This window comes from Rhincodon typus, chromosome 17, assembly GCF_021869965.1.
Source record: "Rhincodon typus isolate 14 chromosome 17, sRhiTyp1.1, whole genome shotgun sequence".
NCBI classification, from domain to species: Eukaryota; Metazoa; Chordata; class Chondrichthyes; order Orectolobiformes; family Rhincodontidae; genus Rhincodon; species Rhincodon typus.
In genome coordinates this window covers 761,461-780,655 of record NC_063348.1, presented here as the reverse complement: position 1 = coordinate 780,655, position 19,195 = coordinate 761,461, and the positions used below count along the sequence as shown (strand labels likewise).

The following is a 19,195-nucleotide window of genomic DNA, read 5'->3' as shown; positions in this document are numbered from 1 at the left end:
AGACCCTTCATCAGAAAAGACCCTTTTCTGATGAAGGGTCTAGGCCCGAAACGTCAGCCTTTCTGCTCCTATGATGCTGCTTGGCCTGCTGTGTTCATCCAGCCCTGCACCTTGTTGTCTCCTAAGTAACTTCCCCATTCAAGGTTTTGACCAACTGTAACCCCCACCTCCCCCCACTTCGATCTTAAGTGGGCATGAGTTAGAGATTATCCCATGGGAAATGGTCATTACCTGGTACTTGTGCAGCACCAACGTTACTTGCCATTCATCAGCCCACAATCATACATTATTCATGTCTGTGGATGACTGCTTTATTAGCAGAGGAATTGCAAATGGAACTGAACAATGAATTCATCAGTAAAAGTAAACATACCAATTTCTGACCTTGTGATACAGAGAAGGTCATTGACTTTTTACTGCATCTATCCTTTGCATAACAGAATGACACAGTACAGTTTTGCAAGTGTTTATCCAAGGTTATCACAAAGTTCAACATAACTTTTCTGCTTTTCAATATTATCTATCAAGAGATGAACATTGGTGCTTAGTTTGTTATTTGATTGTCTTATTAATCAGCATCAGAGTCTCGATGATTTGGAGACTCCCAGTCACCGTGGTAGCATGGTGGCTCAGTGGTTAGCATTGTTGCCTCACAGCGCCAGGGACACAGATTCGATTTCAGCCCTGGATGACTGTGTGTTCTCCCTGTGTCGGCATGGGTTTCCTCCCAAACTCCAAAGACGTGCAGGTTAGGTAGGTTACTCAGGCTAATTTGCCCTGCAGAGTCTGTGGATGTGCAGGTCAGGGGGATTAGCTGAGGTAAAATGCTGGGTTACAGGGTTAGAGAAGGTGGCTGCGACTAGATGGGATTCTCTGCAGACTCAATGAATCAAATAGTCTCTTTCCACACTATAGGGATTTTACGAATCCTAGATCTTTTTGCTCTTCTACTCAAGTTAGACACCAATAATCAAGCAGTATTGTGGGTGAAGTGAGAACAGAAAGTGCTGGAGATACTCAACAGGTCTGGGAGCATCTAATGGAGAGAAACATGGGGTTAACATTGAGTCTGATGACCCTTCTTTGGAACAATATCTGCAATATTGTTTTTATTTCAGTACTGTAGTGACCTGCTTATTCCTCCCATCAAAATTTGCTAGCTCACCCAAAACGTCAGTAAGTACAAACTCACCTTTGAATGCCCTTCAGACTTCCTGCTTTCTTAATAAGCAGCCGCTCGCTGCAACTATCCACTAAACGTTTGAGGGTGTACAGACACTCACGGAAGGTGGAGAAGAATGGGTAATGGCTCAGTATACACAGCGAGGTTAGGGTACTGTTCCGGGATCGGTTACCACTCTTCAGGTGCCGTTTCAGCCGGGGCGAGCGACTGATGTCAGGGGTGGAGTCAGCACTGTGAGTGGCCAGGGAAGAGCCACTGTCGGAGTTGTTCTGCTCGGTGTCTGGCGTCTCTGCAGCGCTATCCTTGGCATGCTGCAAGCTGCGGTCTGGCCTGTCGCGGCTGCGCTTCTGGAAGGAGCGGTAGAAGTTAACACAGACCCCGTAGCGAATCACACCGCTGTCTTTATCAGTCAGAGTGAAGACGAAGGAGGAATCGTCGCGCAGACTGGTGCGCCTCTGCCTCACGCTAAGACATCCTTCGGGCTGGCAGAAGAACACCACATCTGGCGGGAGGGGGAAGTCCCGGTGGTCCTCTAGCGGGTAACGGCGCAGCAGCTCAGGGGTCTGAGCAATGCTCTCGCTGCTCGGCTGCCTGCACACGCAGAAACAAACAGCAACTCAGCTCCTGATTAACACAGCACTGCTAAATAGGCACAGCATTCCCACTGCAGACTACACCCAACCACCTTCCTGCTGAATTCTGCTCCCACCTCATTATTACATGGCTAACCCCAGAGGCAAGGCTGCACTAATACAGACCAAATGAAAACTTCAGCAATATTCCACCACCTCCAGCGAGGACTCCAACCGTACCTTCATGACCCCAGAAAATGCAGATGTACCTCCCTCCTCACTCCAGCCAATGGCATTGCATTAAGAACATTCTTCCCCTGCCCCACTCCAAAAAAAAATAGAGGACAGCAAGCAGACAGCATCCCCCTCAGCTGGCTTTCACCAGGCAAGTGCTGCAGTCCTGGACATCCTCCTCATAAACAGTGATGCTGAAACATCAGATCAGTACCATCTCAGGCCAGTCTTGCACCATGTGGTGCTGTGACAGTGCACTGGACATCCAGCCTCTTCGGGTGACCTGCTGTTTGATATGGAGCGCGTCCAGGGACAGACACATTGCTGCTGGGGATGAAGGAAGCCACCTGTGATGACCTTCTCATGCAGAGGTCCTGACTTAAAATCCGGCTCCAGCAATCTTTTTGCAGAGCTATTCAATAAACCCCTCCCTTTTGTGGATGCCCGTCCACCCTGCCCCATCTCTCCATCCACAGCAATGCGACTGTCAGCAACATCTACCCTCCACCACCAAACCTTCAGGCAGCCAAACAGATCATTACCTGGCACCGATGATAACAAGGTAATCCAGCAAACGTGGACATGCTCTCTTCTGAGACATTCTCGCCTATCCTCCACTAGGTCATTGCAACTTCTCAGGAACATACAGCTCCCTGACGTAGAGAGCAATTGCGCAAGTCCAGCCTTCTCTACCAACAGCTTATCTCAGGCGTCTCAGCTCATGGCCTGGCTTGGATGGCAGGAGAGACTTGGAATCTGAAAGAGGGACATGGCGAATCTCAAATAACAGAACAGACTCACCCCACCACCAACTGAAGATGACGCACAAAACAGCTCCAGCAGGGAGGCCATGTTGGAGGGGTACAAAACTTTCATTGAGCCACAACTGGAGTACTACTTACAGTTCTGGTCACTGCACTGTAGAATGCATGTGATTGCACTGGAGGGGGTGCAGAGGAGATTCACCAGGATGATCCCTGGGATGGAGCATTTCAGCTACGAAGAGAGGCTGGATAAGCTCGGGTTGTTTTTTTTTAGAGCAGAGAGGATGTGGCGGGGTGCGGGTGGTGGTGGATCTGATAGTAATCTATAAGATCATGAGGAACATTAACAGTGTGGATAGAAAACAACTGCTCCCTTTTGAAGAGTCGATAAGAAGGGGGAATAATTTTAAAGTGAAAGGCAGAGGGCTCAGAGGGGATTTGAGGAAAGCTATTTTTCATCCAGAGGGTGGTGGCGGTCTGGAATGTACTGTCTGGTAAGGTAGTTGAGACAAGAAACCACACAGAAGTACTGGGTGAGCACATGAAGTGTCATAACATTCAAGGCTATGGACCTAGTGTTCAAAAGTATAGGCAGTTGTCCATTTTTGGTGGTGCAGACCTGACGGACTGAAGGGTCTCTTCTGTCCTTAATGATTCTGCAAAAACACACTGGACTGTACACCAGATCAGACAGGCAGGCACACGTACCATGTGCAAACATCCACAAACTGCTTATCACCATGCCCAACATACACACGCACAGCCCACCACCATGGATGCTCACATCATATACAATTTCAGAAACACCAAGTCTACACACACACACATTGACCATGTGCACATGCAGACTCACTGCATGTACGTGCAAATAGACCACACACACACGTAGACCCATTGCACACAACTGACAAGGGTCAAAAACCAAGACCTTTGCCCTCAGTCACACCATCAATTGGACAATAAAAATGATGTAAGATTGTCCAGTCTAGAACTGTTTCCACACCCTGCCTGCCAGTTTCAGTCTCTCGCTTTCATGACACCCACCTTTCACCAACCGTGATAAAGTTGACCACCAGAAAAGAAATTCATGCCATCGTGAGCACACTACCCAAAAAGTATCTCAATAGGTGTAACAGTATTAAGATATCCAAACCACAAAAACAACTACAAACTGGGGAAGGTTGCAGGTAATAATTCGCAGGATGCTTTCTTGCCCATATCTGACCTGATATCATTAGACTTTATGGTGCCTGGAGTCAATATTAAAAACTTCCAGGGTAATCCACCACTTAACATATACCACTTTGCTGCTGTCTCTGCTGTGCCTGTCCTGCCGAGACAGGACTTACCCAGGGTGGTGGTGACCAGGACATGGTCTGTGAGGTATGGTTCATACAGCAGGATTGCAGACAGCATGTCAAACCTTGAATCAAAAAGGAAAAGGAAGCATATGTAAGCTTTATGAAACTGAAATCAAACAAGGCTCTTGATGAACATAAATGAAGTAGAAAAGAACTTAAACAAGGAACTAGCAGAGCTAAAAGGGGCTATGAAATATTCTTGGCAAGTAGGAATAAGGAGAATTCCGAGACAAGTTCCACATATATTAGGAGCAATAGGGTAACTAGAGAAAGGGTAGGTCCACTCAAAGACTAAGGAGGAAATTGATGCATGGAGTCAGAAGAAGTTAGTGAGGTCCTGAATAAGTACTTTGCATCAGTATTCACCAAGGAGAAAGACATGGATGATGGTAAGTTCAGAGAGGGGCTTGTTTATATTAAGGAGGTGTCATGTAAAACATTAGGGTTGATAAGTCCCCAGGGCCCAATGGGATCTATCCCAGGATACTGAAGGAGGCAAGGGAGGAGATTGCTAAGGCCTTGATAGAGATTTTTGTACCCTGTTCAGGCATGGGTGAAGTCCCAGAAGACTGGAGAACAGCCAACATTGTTCCATTGTTTCAAAGTAATATGGACAATCGAGGAAATTATAGGTCAATGAGCCATAGATCCATTGTAGGGAAATTACTGCAGATGATTCACAGGGGCAAGATTTACTCACATTTTGAAAATAATGGACTTATTAGGATCAGTCAGCATGGCTTTATAGATCATAGAGTCATAGAGTAATACAGAATGGAGACAGGCCCTTCATCCCAAACTGGTCCATGCTGCCCACTCAGCTAGTTCTAATTCCCCGCATTTGATCCATATCCCTCTAAACTCTTCTTATCTGTGTACCTATCCAAATGCTTTTTAAATGTTGCTATTGGACCTGCCTCAATCACTTTCTCTGGCAGCCTATTCCATACACGCATCACTCTCTGCGTGAAGAAATTACCCCTCAGGTCCTTCTTAAATCTATCCCCGCTAACCTTAAACCTATGCCCTCTAGTTTTCATTTCCACATCTCTGGGGGGGGAATAAGAACTATATGCATTCATCCTATCTATGCCCTTCATGATTTTATGCACCTCAGTAGGTTCACTCCTCATTCTCCTATGTTCCAATGAATAAAGTCCTAGCCTGGCCAACCTCTCCATATAACTCAGGCCTACTAGTCCTGGAAACATTCTCATAAATCTTCTTGGCACACTTTCCAGTTTAACTATGTCTTTCCTGTAAAAGGGTGACTAAAACTGTACACAACATTCCAAGCGCGGCCTCCCCAACGACTTATATAACTGTAACATAACATCCCAATTCCTACACTCAATGCCTTGACCAATGAAGGCCTGAATGCTAAATGCCTTCTTCACCATCCTGTCCACCTGTGACACCGGTTTCAATGAACTATGTACTTGTACTCCTAGGTCCCTCTGTTCCACAACACTCCTCAGACCTTACCATTTACTGTATAAGTCCTACCTTGGTTTGACTTTCCAAAATGCAACAGCTCACACTTATCTACATTGTATTGCATTTGCCAATCCTCAGCCCACTTCTCCATCTGATCAAGATCCCTCTGTAATTTTTGAAAACCTTCTTTGCTATCAATGATATCTCCTAATTTTATATCATCTGTAAACTTACTAATCATGCCTTGTACATTCTCATCCGGATAATTTACGTAAATAACAAATAACAAAGGTCCCAGCACCGAACCCTGTGGCACACCACTAGTCACAGGCCTCCGGTTCGAGAGACAACCTTCAACCATCACCCTCTGCTTCCTGCCACCTAGCTAATTTTGAATCCAATTAGCTATCTCTCCCTAGATCCCATGCGACTTAACTTTCGTGACTAGCCTGTCATATGGGACCTTGTCAAAGGTCTTGCTAAAGTCCATAAAGACAACATCCACTGACATACCCTCATCCATCATCTTGGTTAACTCTTCGAAAAACTCAAAGATTTGTCAGACATGACTTCCCGTGCACAAATCCAGCTGACTATCCTAATCGAGCCTTGACTATCCAAATGTTGGTTGATCCTGTCCCTCAGTATCCTCTCCAATAACTTGCCTACCACTGATATCAGGTTCACTGGCCTGTAGTTCCCTGGTTTGTCTTTGTTATCATTCTTAAACAATAGAACAACATTAGCCACTCTCCAGTCTTCTGGAACTGCACCAGTGGCTAAAGATGAGAGAACGTAGTTGGCAGGATCAGTTGGAAAGTTGGGCAGAGAAATAGCAGATGGAATTAAATCTAGACAAGTGTGAGGTTCTGCATTTTTGGAGGTCAAATACAAGAGGAAGGTATACAGCAAACGGCAAGACCCTTAGCAGCACTGATATACAGTGGGATCTTGGGGCAAAAATCTATTGCTGTCTGAAAGTGACAACATGTGAAAAGACAGCAGACGGCATGCTTGCCTTCATTGGTCAGGACACTGAGAAGAAAACCTGGTAAGTGACACTGCAGCTGTATAAAACTTTAGTTAGGCCACATTTGGAGTATTGTGTGCAGTCGTGGTCACCGCACTATGGAGGCTTTAGAGAAGGTGCAAAACAAGTTTACCAGGATGTTGTCTGGATCACACTATACTAGCTATTGGACAAACTGGGATTGTTTTCACTCAGAGGCTGAGGAGCAACCTGATAGAAGTATATAAAATTATAATAGGCATACAGCAGATAGTCAGAGTCTCTTTTCCAGTTTGCAATATCAAATGCTAGGTGACATAGGTTTAAGGCAAAAAGGGAGAAATTTAAAGGAGATGTGCGAAGACACGTTACTATATTTACACAGCAGAGAAGCACAGGAAGGTACGAGTAAAGATCTTTGCGCCCTACCATAGGAGAATGCCATGTTTTCAGAGAACACAAAAGGACAAACCACAAGATGACATCTAAACTCAAGTTCCGAGAACATTCGACCAGAGCTACTCATTTTTCAAAGGCAAGCTGTCCAAACTGATCGATCAGTAGTTGCACAAAATAACAATGTCAGAGCAGGCACAAATCCAAAAATATCTTTAATTCACTGACCACGCAGCTATCTCCCAGTCCCAGTCTCTAATCACTGACTACCTAAATATACACAGTTCCATTCTCCAGTCACTGACCACCCAGATGCCACTCAGTTCCATTCTCCAGTCACTAACCTCCCCGATATCTTTAGTCTCGAGGCTTTTATTTTAAAAAACAGAAATTGAGTTAAGCATTTGTCAGTTTACCAGATAGTAGTCATTGACATCCCCAATCTGCTTTCTACAATGAGATCCCAGAAACTGGGCATGACACTGGATGAAAATTTTCCTGTCACTAGACCGTGACTCACTGGCTTCCTGTTACCCGGCCGATGCACCAGGCGAAGCACTCTAATGCAATCCGGCACTGGCTGTAGAGTGTTCCTGACACCAGGATCAAGACCGAACTTGCACAAACATTGCATGACGTGCCTGTAATCCGACTGGGTTGCCATGGTGATGGAAACCAATCTGCTTTGTGCAGATAGCAATCTGCTGGTGCTATTTATAGTGCACCTCCACCAGCCAAACAGCTACAGCCACTTGGACTGAGTGGGACAGGGGCATGCTCCAATGTGGGCACCGAGGACAGACTACGCAATCCAGAATGGAGTTATACATCACAATTGCTGTAGGAAGTCCTGTCCCACTCTCTAATACAACTTCATTGAACCGAACAGGAAAGGAGGAGCCCATTCAGTCCACTATGTTGCGCCTCATCACAGGAGTTAACCAATTAGTTCCACTGCCACACCCTCCCCTCATAACCCTGCAACGATCTCCATGTTGAACACGCATTCTCGATCATGACTAGTTATTGCATTAAAAACTCCCATTAAAACCTATCGATGAAAGGTTGCACGTTGTTTATCGCTGAAACCCCCAACTTTTTTTTTTAAGCAGATTTGTTCTCAAATATCCCTGCTCCAAGGAGAATAATCCCAACTTGTCCAACCTCAGGGTCCCTGCAGGCCCTCATCCCTGCCACCATTGTAGGGAATCTCCTTTGAATCCTCTAAGGCCTGGACATCTTTCACAAGCTACAAGCTGCAATACCCCAAATCTGGGTACAACTAACTGTTAGAAAAGCCAAGTAAAATTAATCAGCTAGCACCACCATGCAGTACCACACAATTCCCAGCTCACATCGCACTACCCTAAGCCCAGCTCACAAAAGATAAATAGATAATAGATAAAGATAACACAGTGTGGAACTGGAGGAACACAGCAGGTCAGGCAGTATCAGAGGAGCAGGAAAGCTGACGTCACAAGTCGGGACCCTTCTTCAGAAATGTGCCATTTTTGAAGAAGGGTCTCAACACGAAACATCAACTTTCCTGCTCCTCTGATGCTGCCTGACCTGCTGTGTTCCTCCTTCTCCACACGGTTATCTCTGACTCCAGCATCTGCAGTTTGTATTATCTCTAGATAATGGGTAAATGCTGTCAGCTCCATACTTTGTACTAACAGATGTATTCACAATGCCTGATGTCAGCATCTGTTGTTAGGGGTATCACAGGCTCAATATACGCACATTTAACCAATTGTAATGAACTTCTGTCAATCCCTTCAAAGAGTCAGCACTAATGATGACAGCCAAACTAAAGAAGAGCACATCTGGCCCAGTCCACATCAGTCAGTCACCAGCACAGCTTAGTAGGATTGACACCAGACTGGCATCATTAACATTAACATCACATTGCACCGTACAACACTCAGCTGAACACATTGAATTATTAAAAACTGTTTAATTATTGATTTGGCTCACATAGGACATATTAAATATTAATCCTTGTTAATAATCAGGTGCAAAGATTCAGCAATGCAGCACTGTGTGTCCTGGTCACTGAGCTAAACATCTCCAAACACCCCATTCCAGAACGGGATTCCAGACTCTGGAGAGTTTCCAATATTCTGTTTGACCTTCAGATTTTCACAGCATCTGCAGTGTTTTAGCCTTTTCTCCTCTTTGTTCCAGCTCGTCCACCCCTTCCACTCTTTGTCCATACTTGCACACTTCCACCCTGTCAGGCTACATCTTCTTTAAGCCCATTGCGTTTCCTGTCTCTGTCCCTCCCTGACATCAATCCCAGCACGGTCTGCATGCTGTTGCAGAGACCTCCTCCCACACAGCAGAGTTGGTCCCTTCCATCTGTCAGCTCACACGTGGAGGTGCACATCACCCTGCCCAGTACCACTCTGGCTCTCCTGTACTGAGAATTTATCTCTGTGCCATTGCACAACTGCAGTTGCCACGTCAGTCAGAGAATCTGGTCTGCCCTGTTCCTACAAGTGCCTCAAGGGACTGTGCTCAGTTCTGCTGTGAGCAGAGAGCACAGGGCTCCAATACTCTGGTGAGTATGGAGGAAGGGTGGAGAAGACAGGAAAGGTGGAGCCCTAATTTCATATGACAACCAAGCCAATTGTGAGGGAGCATGCAATTGCAGTCTGTGTGCTGCTACACTGAGGGAAAGGCCCAAGATTTATAGTAGGCCAATAGCAATGGAGAGGATAACTCTTCACACGCAGCTAGCTCATCCTACATACAGATTCCTATTCAGGGACAGGGTGCGGAGGAAGCATACACCTTCACACAACCCAGCTCGGTCTAAATACTAATAGCAGAGAATTTAAACTAAGGGCCAGCCAATCACCCACCTAGTGTACAGAGATAGACTGTGATGGGTAATGCACTTGGGAGGAAATTCTCACCAGGATGGCTTTACCTCCAGAAACTGGTGGTGAATGGAGGGAATATTCAAGTCCACAATGTCGCGCATCAATGTTAGGCTGTCAAGGCCAGGACAGCAGTACAGGGAGGTGTAGAGAGTTACTTATCAGCACATCAGTGACAGACCAGAGTCACAGTCCCCAGGAATCCCAGTTACCCGAGTGACTGCTATCCTATTTATAAATCACCTCACCCACTCTATTCAATTTCAGACAATTCCAAACACCGCGATTAAAACACTACCTGCAATTCGAGCCAGCTGACCGTGACTATTCTGCAGCTCTGCCTTTGAAATCCAAGGAGCTCAGGAAACTAGAAACAGATCTCTGTCCATATCTCACGTCATAATCTTGACTTCACGCTGGAAGCTGTTAACTTAAGAACAGTCATTTAAGCATGGGGGTGGTGGTTGGGGGGCGGGGGGATGGTTTACATTGTGCACAGTATTGTTAGCAGTGTTCCTCACGTAGCCCAGCAATACATAGAGAAAGTAGTGAGACACAGTTCTTCATCACCAGCTGTGGGCACGTGAAACTGCAACCTGAAAAGATATACACAATGGCTGAGCTGGATTTCACTTAAAAGGTGACGGAGAAATGCTGATGGGTGCCAGCTAATGTGAAGAGACAAGCTAAAAACCAACCACAGAGTCAACGGCAACACATCCCAAGGGATCTGAAACGGGAAGAAAAATCAAAACAAAACAGGTGCAACGCGGCCACAAAAGTTCGAGACGAGATAACCAGGCCCAGCTGCTGTAGTGAAAGATGGAGGGTGTTGATGAATAAGGTGCATGTGAAAGCTGCAGCAATCCACATAAGCAGCAGGGCTGAGAGCTCAACTGATTGGTGAGAGCACGCTGTCAGTTATCGGGAGGAGTTGCCTGCTGCACTGATGATGACAGGGAAGACAGACTGCAGAAACCATGCTGAGGCCTGTTACCAGGTTCCCTCAACCAGCTGACAATTTCAATTCATTACCATATCTGACAAATTCAGCAAACCAGCAGACAACAAACGTACACAACAGGTTTCATTGCTTTGTCACCGAAGCTCTGCTCCAACTATATGTCACGCTCCCTTGTGGATTTGACTCCCACGGAGTACATCCAATCTCAGGCCCGAAATGCCCTCACCCCCCCAAATACTGGGCACTCGACTTAAAAACTCCCTCACTCCCAAATACTGAACACTGCAGAATGTGAGGCGTTGCACTTTGGGAAATCAAACATTAAGGAAAAGTATACAGTTAATGGCAGGACCCTTAACAGCATTAATGTACAGAGGAATCTTAGAGTCCTAGTCCATAGCTCCCTGAAAGTGGGCATGCAAGTAGATAGGGTAGTAAATAAGGTGTATGGCATGTTTGTCTTTATTGGTTGGGGCAAGGAGTACAAAAGTCAAGATGTCATGTTGTAGTTTTTATTTAGGCCACACTTAAGAGTATTGCATTCAATGCTGGTGACCACGCTACGGGAAGGATATCGAGGCTTTGGAGAGGGTGGAGAAGAGGTTTATCAGGATGTTGTCTGGATTAGAGGGCACGAGCTATAAGGAGAGACTTGAAAAACTCGGGTTATTTTCTCTGGTGCAGCATAAGCTGAGGGGAGACTTGATTGAAGTCTATAAAATGATGAGATGCATCATTGACGGTCAGAATCTTTTTCCCAGAGTTGAAAATGTCTAATACTAGAGGGCATATGCATTTAAGGTAAGAGGGGGAAAGTTCAAAGGAGATGAGAGGGGCAAGTTTTTTATACAGGGAGTGGTAGGAGTCTGGAACACGCTGTTGGGGTAGCAGTTGAAGCAGATACGACAGAGGTGTTTAAAAGGGTTTTTAATAGGCACACGAATAAGCAACGAATGCAGGGATATGGACCATGGGCAGGCAGAAGGGATTAGTTTAATTTGGTGTCACGCTCGGTACAATATTGTGGGCCAAAGGGCATGTTCCTGTGCTGTACTGTTCTGTGTTCTACACAGAGTGAAACTTCCAACATTGTCACTGCACAAGGGACGATGAAGCAAGGTGCCAGGCTGACCTCTCCCACACGTCAAGATTTGAGACAGGGTTGGAGTTCACGGTGATTGCCTGAGTCTGGCCAATTCTAGTTATGGGAAGAATGAAGGTCATGATGGTGATTGCGGGGGTGGGGGTCAGGGAGAGAGCAATTTTAAAGGGATTGGGCAGGGGATTGGGGGAAACAGTCAGCCCCCACAGACCCATTGTCCAACATCTTCGGAACTGCAGGAGTCAACATTTGCCCAGAATTATTTCAAACAGCCTGTCTCGGTGCTTAGTGCATGTGGTTCACAAGTCGGCTGATGATCTCCATGAACTATTCTATCATTCAGGAAGGTGACACGTCTCCATATACACAAATCTTAATCTAGAGAACAACTTTCCAGGTTAAACAAAAGCAGCTTTAATGTATGTACCCAGTACATAATGCCTCTGGAGCCCTCGAACATGTCATCCAGTGCAAACACTGCCAATAAATGCAGCAATACCTGCACACATTGAAACCAGTCTGGACATCACTTCTAAGTATTTAAATGGCGACTCCCTCAGTCTGCAGAAGACACCAGGTTTGGGACCACTGGTACCCACTCCTCCAACACCCACCCCCTGACAGCACGGCACTCCATCAGCAGTGAATCTGCAACAGCATAGGACCACCTGAGAGTGCAGGGCTCTGACCTGCACTGACCCTCTGACAGAGCGGCACTCCCTTGCTCAATACTGACTCCGACAGTGCGACACTCCTTCAGTGCCGACCCGCCAACAGTGTGGTGCTCCCTCAGCACTGACCCTCCTACAGTCCATTGTGTCCCCGACACCAACCCTCTGACAATGCAGCACTTGCCGAGGACTGACTCCAACAGTGCAGTACTCTTTCACTCAGTACAGCACAGGGACATTGCTCTGCATGATTTGGAAACAGAATCACAGACTCCAGGGACTGCACAGATTAACAGAGTCACAGTGGTCACTGCATTGAATATAGGAGTTGGGAGGTCTTGGTGCAGCTTTACAGGACAAAGAACAATATAGCACAGGTACTCGCCACCCTTTGTGTGAAAAACTTGCCTCACTCATCCCTTTTAAACTTCCCCCCTCGCACCTTGAACCTGTGTCCCCCAGTAACTGACCCCTCCACCTTGGGAAAAAGCTTCATACTTTCCATGCTATCCATGACATTCACAATCTTATAAACTTCTATCAGGTCGCCCCTCAACCTCCTGTGTTCCAGTAAAAACAAACAGTCTATCCAACCTTCCTTCATGCTAAAATCTCCCATAGTAGGCAACATCCTGGTAAGCCTTTTCTGTACCCTTTCCAAGGCATCCACATCTTTCTGGTAGTGTGGTGACCAAATCTGTATGCAATATTCCAAATGTGGCCTAACTAAAGTCCCATAAAGCTGCAGCATAACTTGCCTACGCTTATACTCATTGCCCCTTCTAACGAAAGCAAGCATGCCATAGGTCTTTTTCATTACCTTATCTACCTGAGCTGGCAACTTCAATGATCCATGGACCTGCACACCCAGATCCCTCTACATATAAATTATCCTAAGGGTTCGGCCACTTTTGGAGTATTGTGTACAATTCTGGTCTCCCTGCTATAGGAAGGGTCATCATTGAATCCCTGCAATATGGAAGCAGGCTATTCAGCCCATCAAGTCCATAGTGACCTTCCGAAGAGCATCCCACCCAGACCCACACCATACCCCATCCCTGCCTTTCCCACCCTAGACACTACGGGCAATTTAGCACAGCAAATCCACCCAACCTGCACATCTTTGGTCTGTGGGAGGAAACCCACACAACACAGGAAGAACGTGCAAACTCCACACAGACAGTAGCCCGAGGCTGAAATCGAACCCGGGTCCCTGGCGCTGTCAGATAGCAATGCTAACCACCAAGCCACCGTGCCACCTTAAAGGCTGTTATGAAACTTGAAAGGGTTCAAAAAAGGGTTGGGCAGTTTGAGATACAGGGAGAGGCTGAATAGGCTGGGGCTACTTACCCTTGAATGTCGGAGACTGAGGTGACCTTATGACCATGAGGGGCATGAATAGGGTAAATAAGCAAGGTCTTTTCCCCAGGGTGGGAAAGTCCAAGACAAGGGGGTGTGGATTTAAGGTGACAGGGGAAAGTTATAAAAGGGACCTAAGGGGCAACTTTTCATGCAGAGGATAGGGCATGTATGGAATGAGCTGCCAGAGGAAGTGGTGGAAACTGGTACAATTACAACATTTAAAAGGCAGCTGGATGGATACATGAATAGGAAAGGTTTAGAGGGATATGGGCCAAATGCTGGCAAATGTAATAGATTAATTTAGGATATCCAGTCAGCATTGGCAAGTTGGACCAAAGAGTTTGTTTCCATGCTGAATGGCTCTACGAATGCAGTCAAGGGACTGCTGTGGAGAGCAGGCATCCACACTGCAAACAATGACACCCTACTGAGAGTTCCTTCCAAAACACTAACATGCCTCCTTTTCCAAGAGGAATAACATATATGTACTTTCAAAACACAGAAGACTACCAACATCAGCAACATGGCCTCCGAGCCCCAAGACCTTGCTCATTTCCTCTGGGACTTTGTGGATGTGTTTAGTGTTGAAAACCACTCTAAGTTGCACAATGTTGATTGATGAGCTTCTCCACTTTGAAACTGTTGTGAAAGCTGAAGGTCATTCCCAGATAGTTGCCAGTGCACAACTCTGCATCAATAGTCTCCACAATGATCCAAAACTACATCTGTTTACAACTCCCTTTTGTTTAGATGCAATAATACTCCCCATTACAATTCTTATATTTATATCCAGCTCTACTTCCAACCCAGACACAAAAAGCTTTCAGCTCTGATGGCCTTTTTTTTTTAAACTGTCACATACACAAAAACCTATCTAAAGGGCACGTCACACACAGTAGGACATGGATCCAGTGACTGAGGGTGTTGTAATATTCAAAGGACAGTGCACTATTTTCCCAGTGATTGAAGGATTTGTAATATTGGAAGGACAGCGCAGCATTTTCCCAGTGACTGCAGGGGTTGTAATATTGGAAGGACAGTGCTGCATTTTCCCAGTGACTAAAGGGTTTGTAATATTGGAAGGACAGTGCAGCATTTTCCCAGTGACTGAAGGGTTTGTAATATTGGAAGGACAGCGCAGCATTTTCCCAGTGACTGAAGGTTTTGTAATATTGGAAGGACAGTGCACACCTTATCACAGGAATGGCTCCTAATGCAGCTGCAGTATTCTTGGTTGAATTCCTACAGGTAAACAGGACTGAGCCCTTGCTGGTGCTGAACTCCACAAGTATACTGCCCTGGGCACCCCGCAGTAAACTGAATAGTGAAAAAGCTACACCCCAGAGCAAAGCATGTGAGAAAAGAATTGATAAAAGTGTTGACACATTTTCTTAATTTAAATCCAAGATCTTGTCTGGATCTTAACAGCAATACGCAGAAGTGGGAGGTCAGGTCTATCCACTGGCAGTGCCTCACTGGGCAGAGTCCTCTCACACCCTATCCACGAGAATCCACAACAATCGAGCTGTCACAGTCTTCTCTGCATAATTTAAACATAGCCCTGCCTCTTGCAGACAGATTGTCGCCCTAATTGAGGCTGTGCATCACTGTACACACACACCTCCCAAATAACTTCCCTCCCTAACAGTGCTGTCCTCCCCCCAACCCAGTCCCAGAAAATCCCTCATGATACGCAGTCATCCTGCAGCACCCCCCTCCACACCAAAACAATTCCCTTCTGTACGCTGTGAAATACATCAAACAGGGCCCTGACAACCCAGCACATGCCTGCGTCACCGACACTCAGCAGATACCAGGTTCCACTCAAGTGTTAGTGGTCTGGGCAATGCCAGTCACTTCTCCGTCTCCCTCCTCTGTATAATCACATTTTACTTTCAATTATCCAGCTGTATAGTCCTTGTGTTAACAGGCTCAGAGGGCTGCTCATCTCTTGACACAGATCCATTGGAAGCAGTCCAGAGCAAGATCACTCCCCTGATCCCAGGTATAAAAGGGACTGCCTTCCAAGGAGAGGTTGAGCCTGTACTCATTGGAATTTAGAAGAACGAGAGGTGACCTTACTGAAGCATACAAGGTTCTGGAGGGACTTTGCAGGGTTTCATAGAGTCCGAACAATGCAGAAAGAGGCTATTTCACCCATCAGGTCTACACCAACCCTCTAGAGGGCATCCTTTGCCAGACCCAAACCTCCAATCTATCCCTGTCACCTGCCATTTCCCATGGGTAACCCACACATCCCTGGTCACTATGGGCAATTTAGCATAGCCAATCCACCTAACCAGCACACCTATGAACTGTGGAAGGAAGCAGGGGCACCCAAAGGGAACCCACGCAGACACAGAAAACGTCCAAACTCCACACAGTCATCCGAAGGTGGAATCAAACCCACGTCCCTGGGCCATGCTTGAGGCAACAGTGCTAAGCCACCATGCTGCCCAAGGATAGATGCAGAGAGGTCATCTCCGCTTGTGAGAAAATCTAGCACCAGAGGGCATAATCACAGAATAAGGAGTTACACATTGAAGACAGACATGAGGAGGAATTTCTTATCTCAGAGAGTTCAGTATATTCCAGGCTGAGATAAACTTTTTTTTAAAATCAGCGAGGAAATCAAAGGCTACAGCGCAAAACCAAGAAAGTGGATTTGAAGATTATCAGATCATTAAATCATTGAATGGCAGAGCATTCTCAATGGGCTGAATGGCATAATTCTGCCCTTATGTCTTGTATCGTCTTAGGGCCCTGACACAGGCCTGAAGGCCTCAGCCAGCAATTCAGGAACCTGCTTGATGTGAAAATCGCAGGCCACAGTCTCACTATCCATTGGCAGTTCCATAAGACCACAAGGTATAGGAGCAGTGCTAGTTCATTTGGCCCATCAAATCTGCTGCACCATTTGATCATGTGTCTCAGCCCCATTCTCTTGCTTCTCCTTGTAACCCTTGATACCCTTACTAATCAAGAACCTATCTCAGTCTTAAATACACTTGGCCTCCACAGCACTCTGCAGCAATGAGTCCCAAAGATTAAGCAGCCTTTGGCTGAAGAAATTCCTCCTCCCTATCTCAGTTCCAAAGAATCATCCTTTCACGCTGAGGCTGTGCACTCAGGTCTACTTTCTCCTACTAGTGGAAACATCTCCTCCACAACCACTCTACCAACAGTCTATAGGTGCGAGGCTAGAAAAGCACAGTAGATCAGACAGCATCCGAGAAGCAGGTAAGCCAACGTTTTGGGCAGTCAGGACTCTATTAAGGGCTCTCATTAAGTTTCAGTCAGATTCCCCCCATCCTTCTAAAGTCCGAATGCTCAACAGAGAATACAATCCTCATTCGGATACAAAACCCAGTAACCTGCCACTCAGCAGACATGTTCGCTGAGTCATCTTTCCATCAAGCCCCAACAGTGTCTGGCTCAGTGACAAATACAATTACCTTCAGCCCTTGTCTTCTGACCAAAGCTTTGGAAACTGCTCTGAGCTGGTGATCACAGAATCCCTACAATGCAGAAAGAGGCCATTTGACCCATCAGGTCTACACCAACCCGCTAAAGGGCATCCTTTGCCAGACCCAAACCTCCAATCTATCCCTGTCACCCGGTATTTCCCATGGCAAACCTACCTATCCTACACATCCCTAGACACTATGGGCAATTTAGCATTGCCAATCTACCTAATCTGCACATCTTTGGACTGTGGGAGGAAACTGCAACACCCAGAGGAAACCCACATAGACATGGGGAGAATGTATGGAGTTTGCACAATTGTGGGTCTCTGATGCTGTGAGGCAGCAACACTAACTACTGAGCCACTGTCCTGCCCCAATATCTGGAAGATGATTTGGTGATATCCATTAGATGTTCACAGCTCTCAAGTCAAGGCTCTGATTAATAGTGCAGCTGCAATATCTGACATATGTACGGCACAATGATAAAACAACAGCTCATCACTGCCAGGCCTGTAATTCTGAGCAATGGTTACATCCATGCCTCCTACATCCAGGACTCATTAAACACACAGGGTAAAAGCCGGTCTGCTCCGAGACCCCAGCACCTAGATCACCTGGTCAAATACTCTCTCCCTCCTTCGCTTGAATGGTGAGGGGTCTGATTCTACATGTTGTGGAGGGGAGCCAGCCCACTGTTACCAAACACTGATGCAGGGGAGGAAAGATAGCAAAGACAAACGTAGGGCTTTTTTGGTGGGGGTGATCTGAAACAAAACATTTTCTGTGATCATTCACTCCATCCCAAGGTTGCACTATCAAAAACATATTTTAAAAGGTCAAATTTGACTGAGACATGCATCATACTTAACCCACATCAATATATCTTACAGACTGCCTGCCATGTCCTCACTGATATGTGATCCCCATAATTTATCTTGGGTACAATTTCAAATTGAAGTTTGTCAACAGTAATCAGCACAAGGTCAAGTAAATTGCATTTACGCAGACCCTGTACTGTTGTGAAGTGTCCCTTAGTCAAACTGCACTGGCTCTTTGGAGAACCCAGCCTCCAGAGTACAGATTCCTTAGTGTAAGCATCTGCTGACAAATCTGTTAATCCATTTTACAACAAAATCAGCTGATGCTTGCACAGAGGAAGTAGGAGAAATTGTCCTCAGACAATAATAGCAATTTTTAGACTCCAACTACACTAGGTGGCAGAGACAACAAACTGGGTCAACTATTGTTCATGTTCACTGTTCATGAGATCACAGGCCCAGGCTATATGTAAACAAGTTCATAGTAATAGAATGGGAGATGTTCAACTTCCAGCATTGCTATCCTCATGGGATTTGGACCCATGTCGAGAGGTGGGTGGGGGCTGTTTGTGGGTCATGTTCTCAACATCACACTTTCCGAGGACAACTGGCCTCTCCCGGGCACCACTCGCTCTCACTCAGCACCAAAACACAAATTCCCCCACATCTCACTCCACTCTCTCCAATCCCCCTCCATTCAATCCCTTCCTCGCTCTCCCCTCAGTACCTCTCAATTCCCTCCTCGGTCCCTCGCTACTTCCCCCACTCCCTCTTTCAGTGCCCCATTGCATCCACCCTGATCCCTCACTCTGTCATTACCTATACACCCAATCAATCCCAAATCACCATCTCTCACACTCTTCCCCATCTCCCTGCTTATACCCATAAACCCTCTCTCACTCCCACCTCATTCTCTCCCCCTCAATCTCACAGCCACCGCTTTATCTTCCTCCTTCTCCCCACCCCCCCC

General features: G+C 46.3%; 1 protein-coding gene across 1 annotated transcript in view; it reads right to left on the bottom strand.

Annotated features, from left to right (window-relative positions):
* Positions 1-19,195, bottom strand: part of madd (MAP-kinase activating death domain) — a 224,082-nt gene that overhangs the window by 142,894 nt on the left and 61,993 nt on the right. Inside the window, exons 2-3 of the mRNA XM_048607272.1 lie at positions 2,532-2,745; positions 1,193-1,774 (exon numbers count right to left, since the gene is read on the bottom strand). Coding sequence (XP_048463229.1) covers positions 1,193-1,774; positions 2,532-2,590 — 641 coding nt within the window. The 5' untranslated portion in view covers positions 2,591-2,745. The remainder of the gene's footprint in view (positions 1-1,192; positions 1,775-2,531; positions 2,746-19,195) is intronic.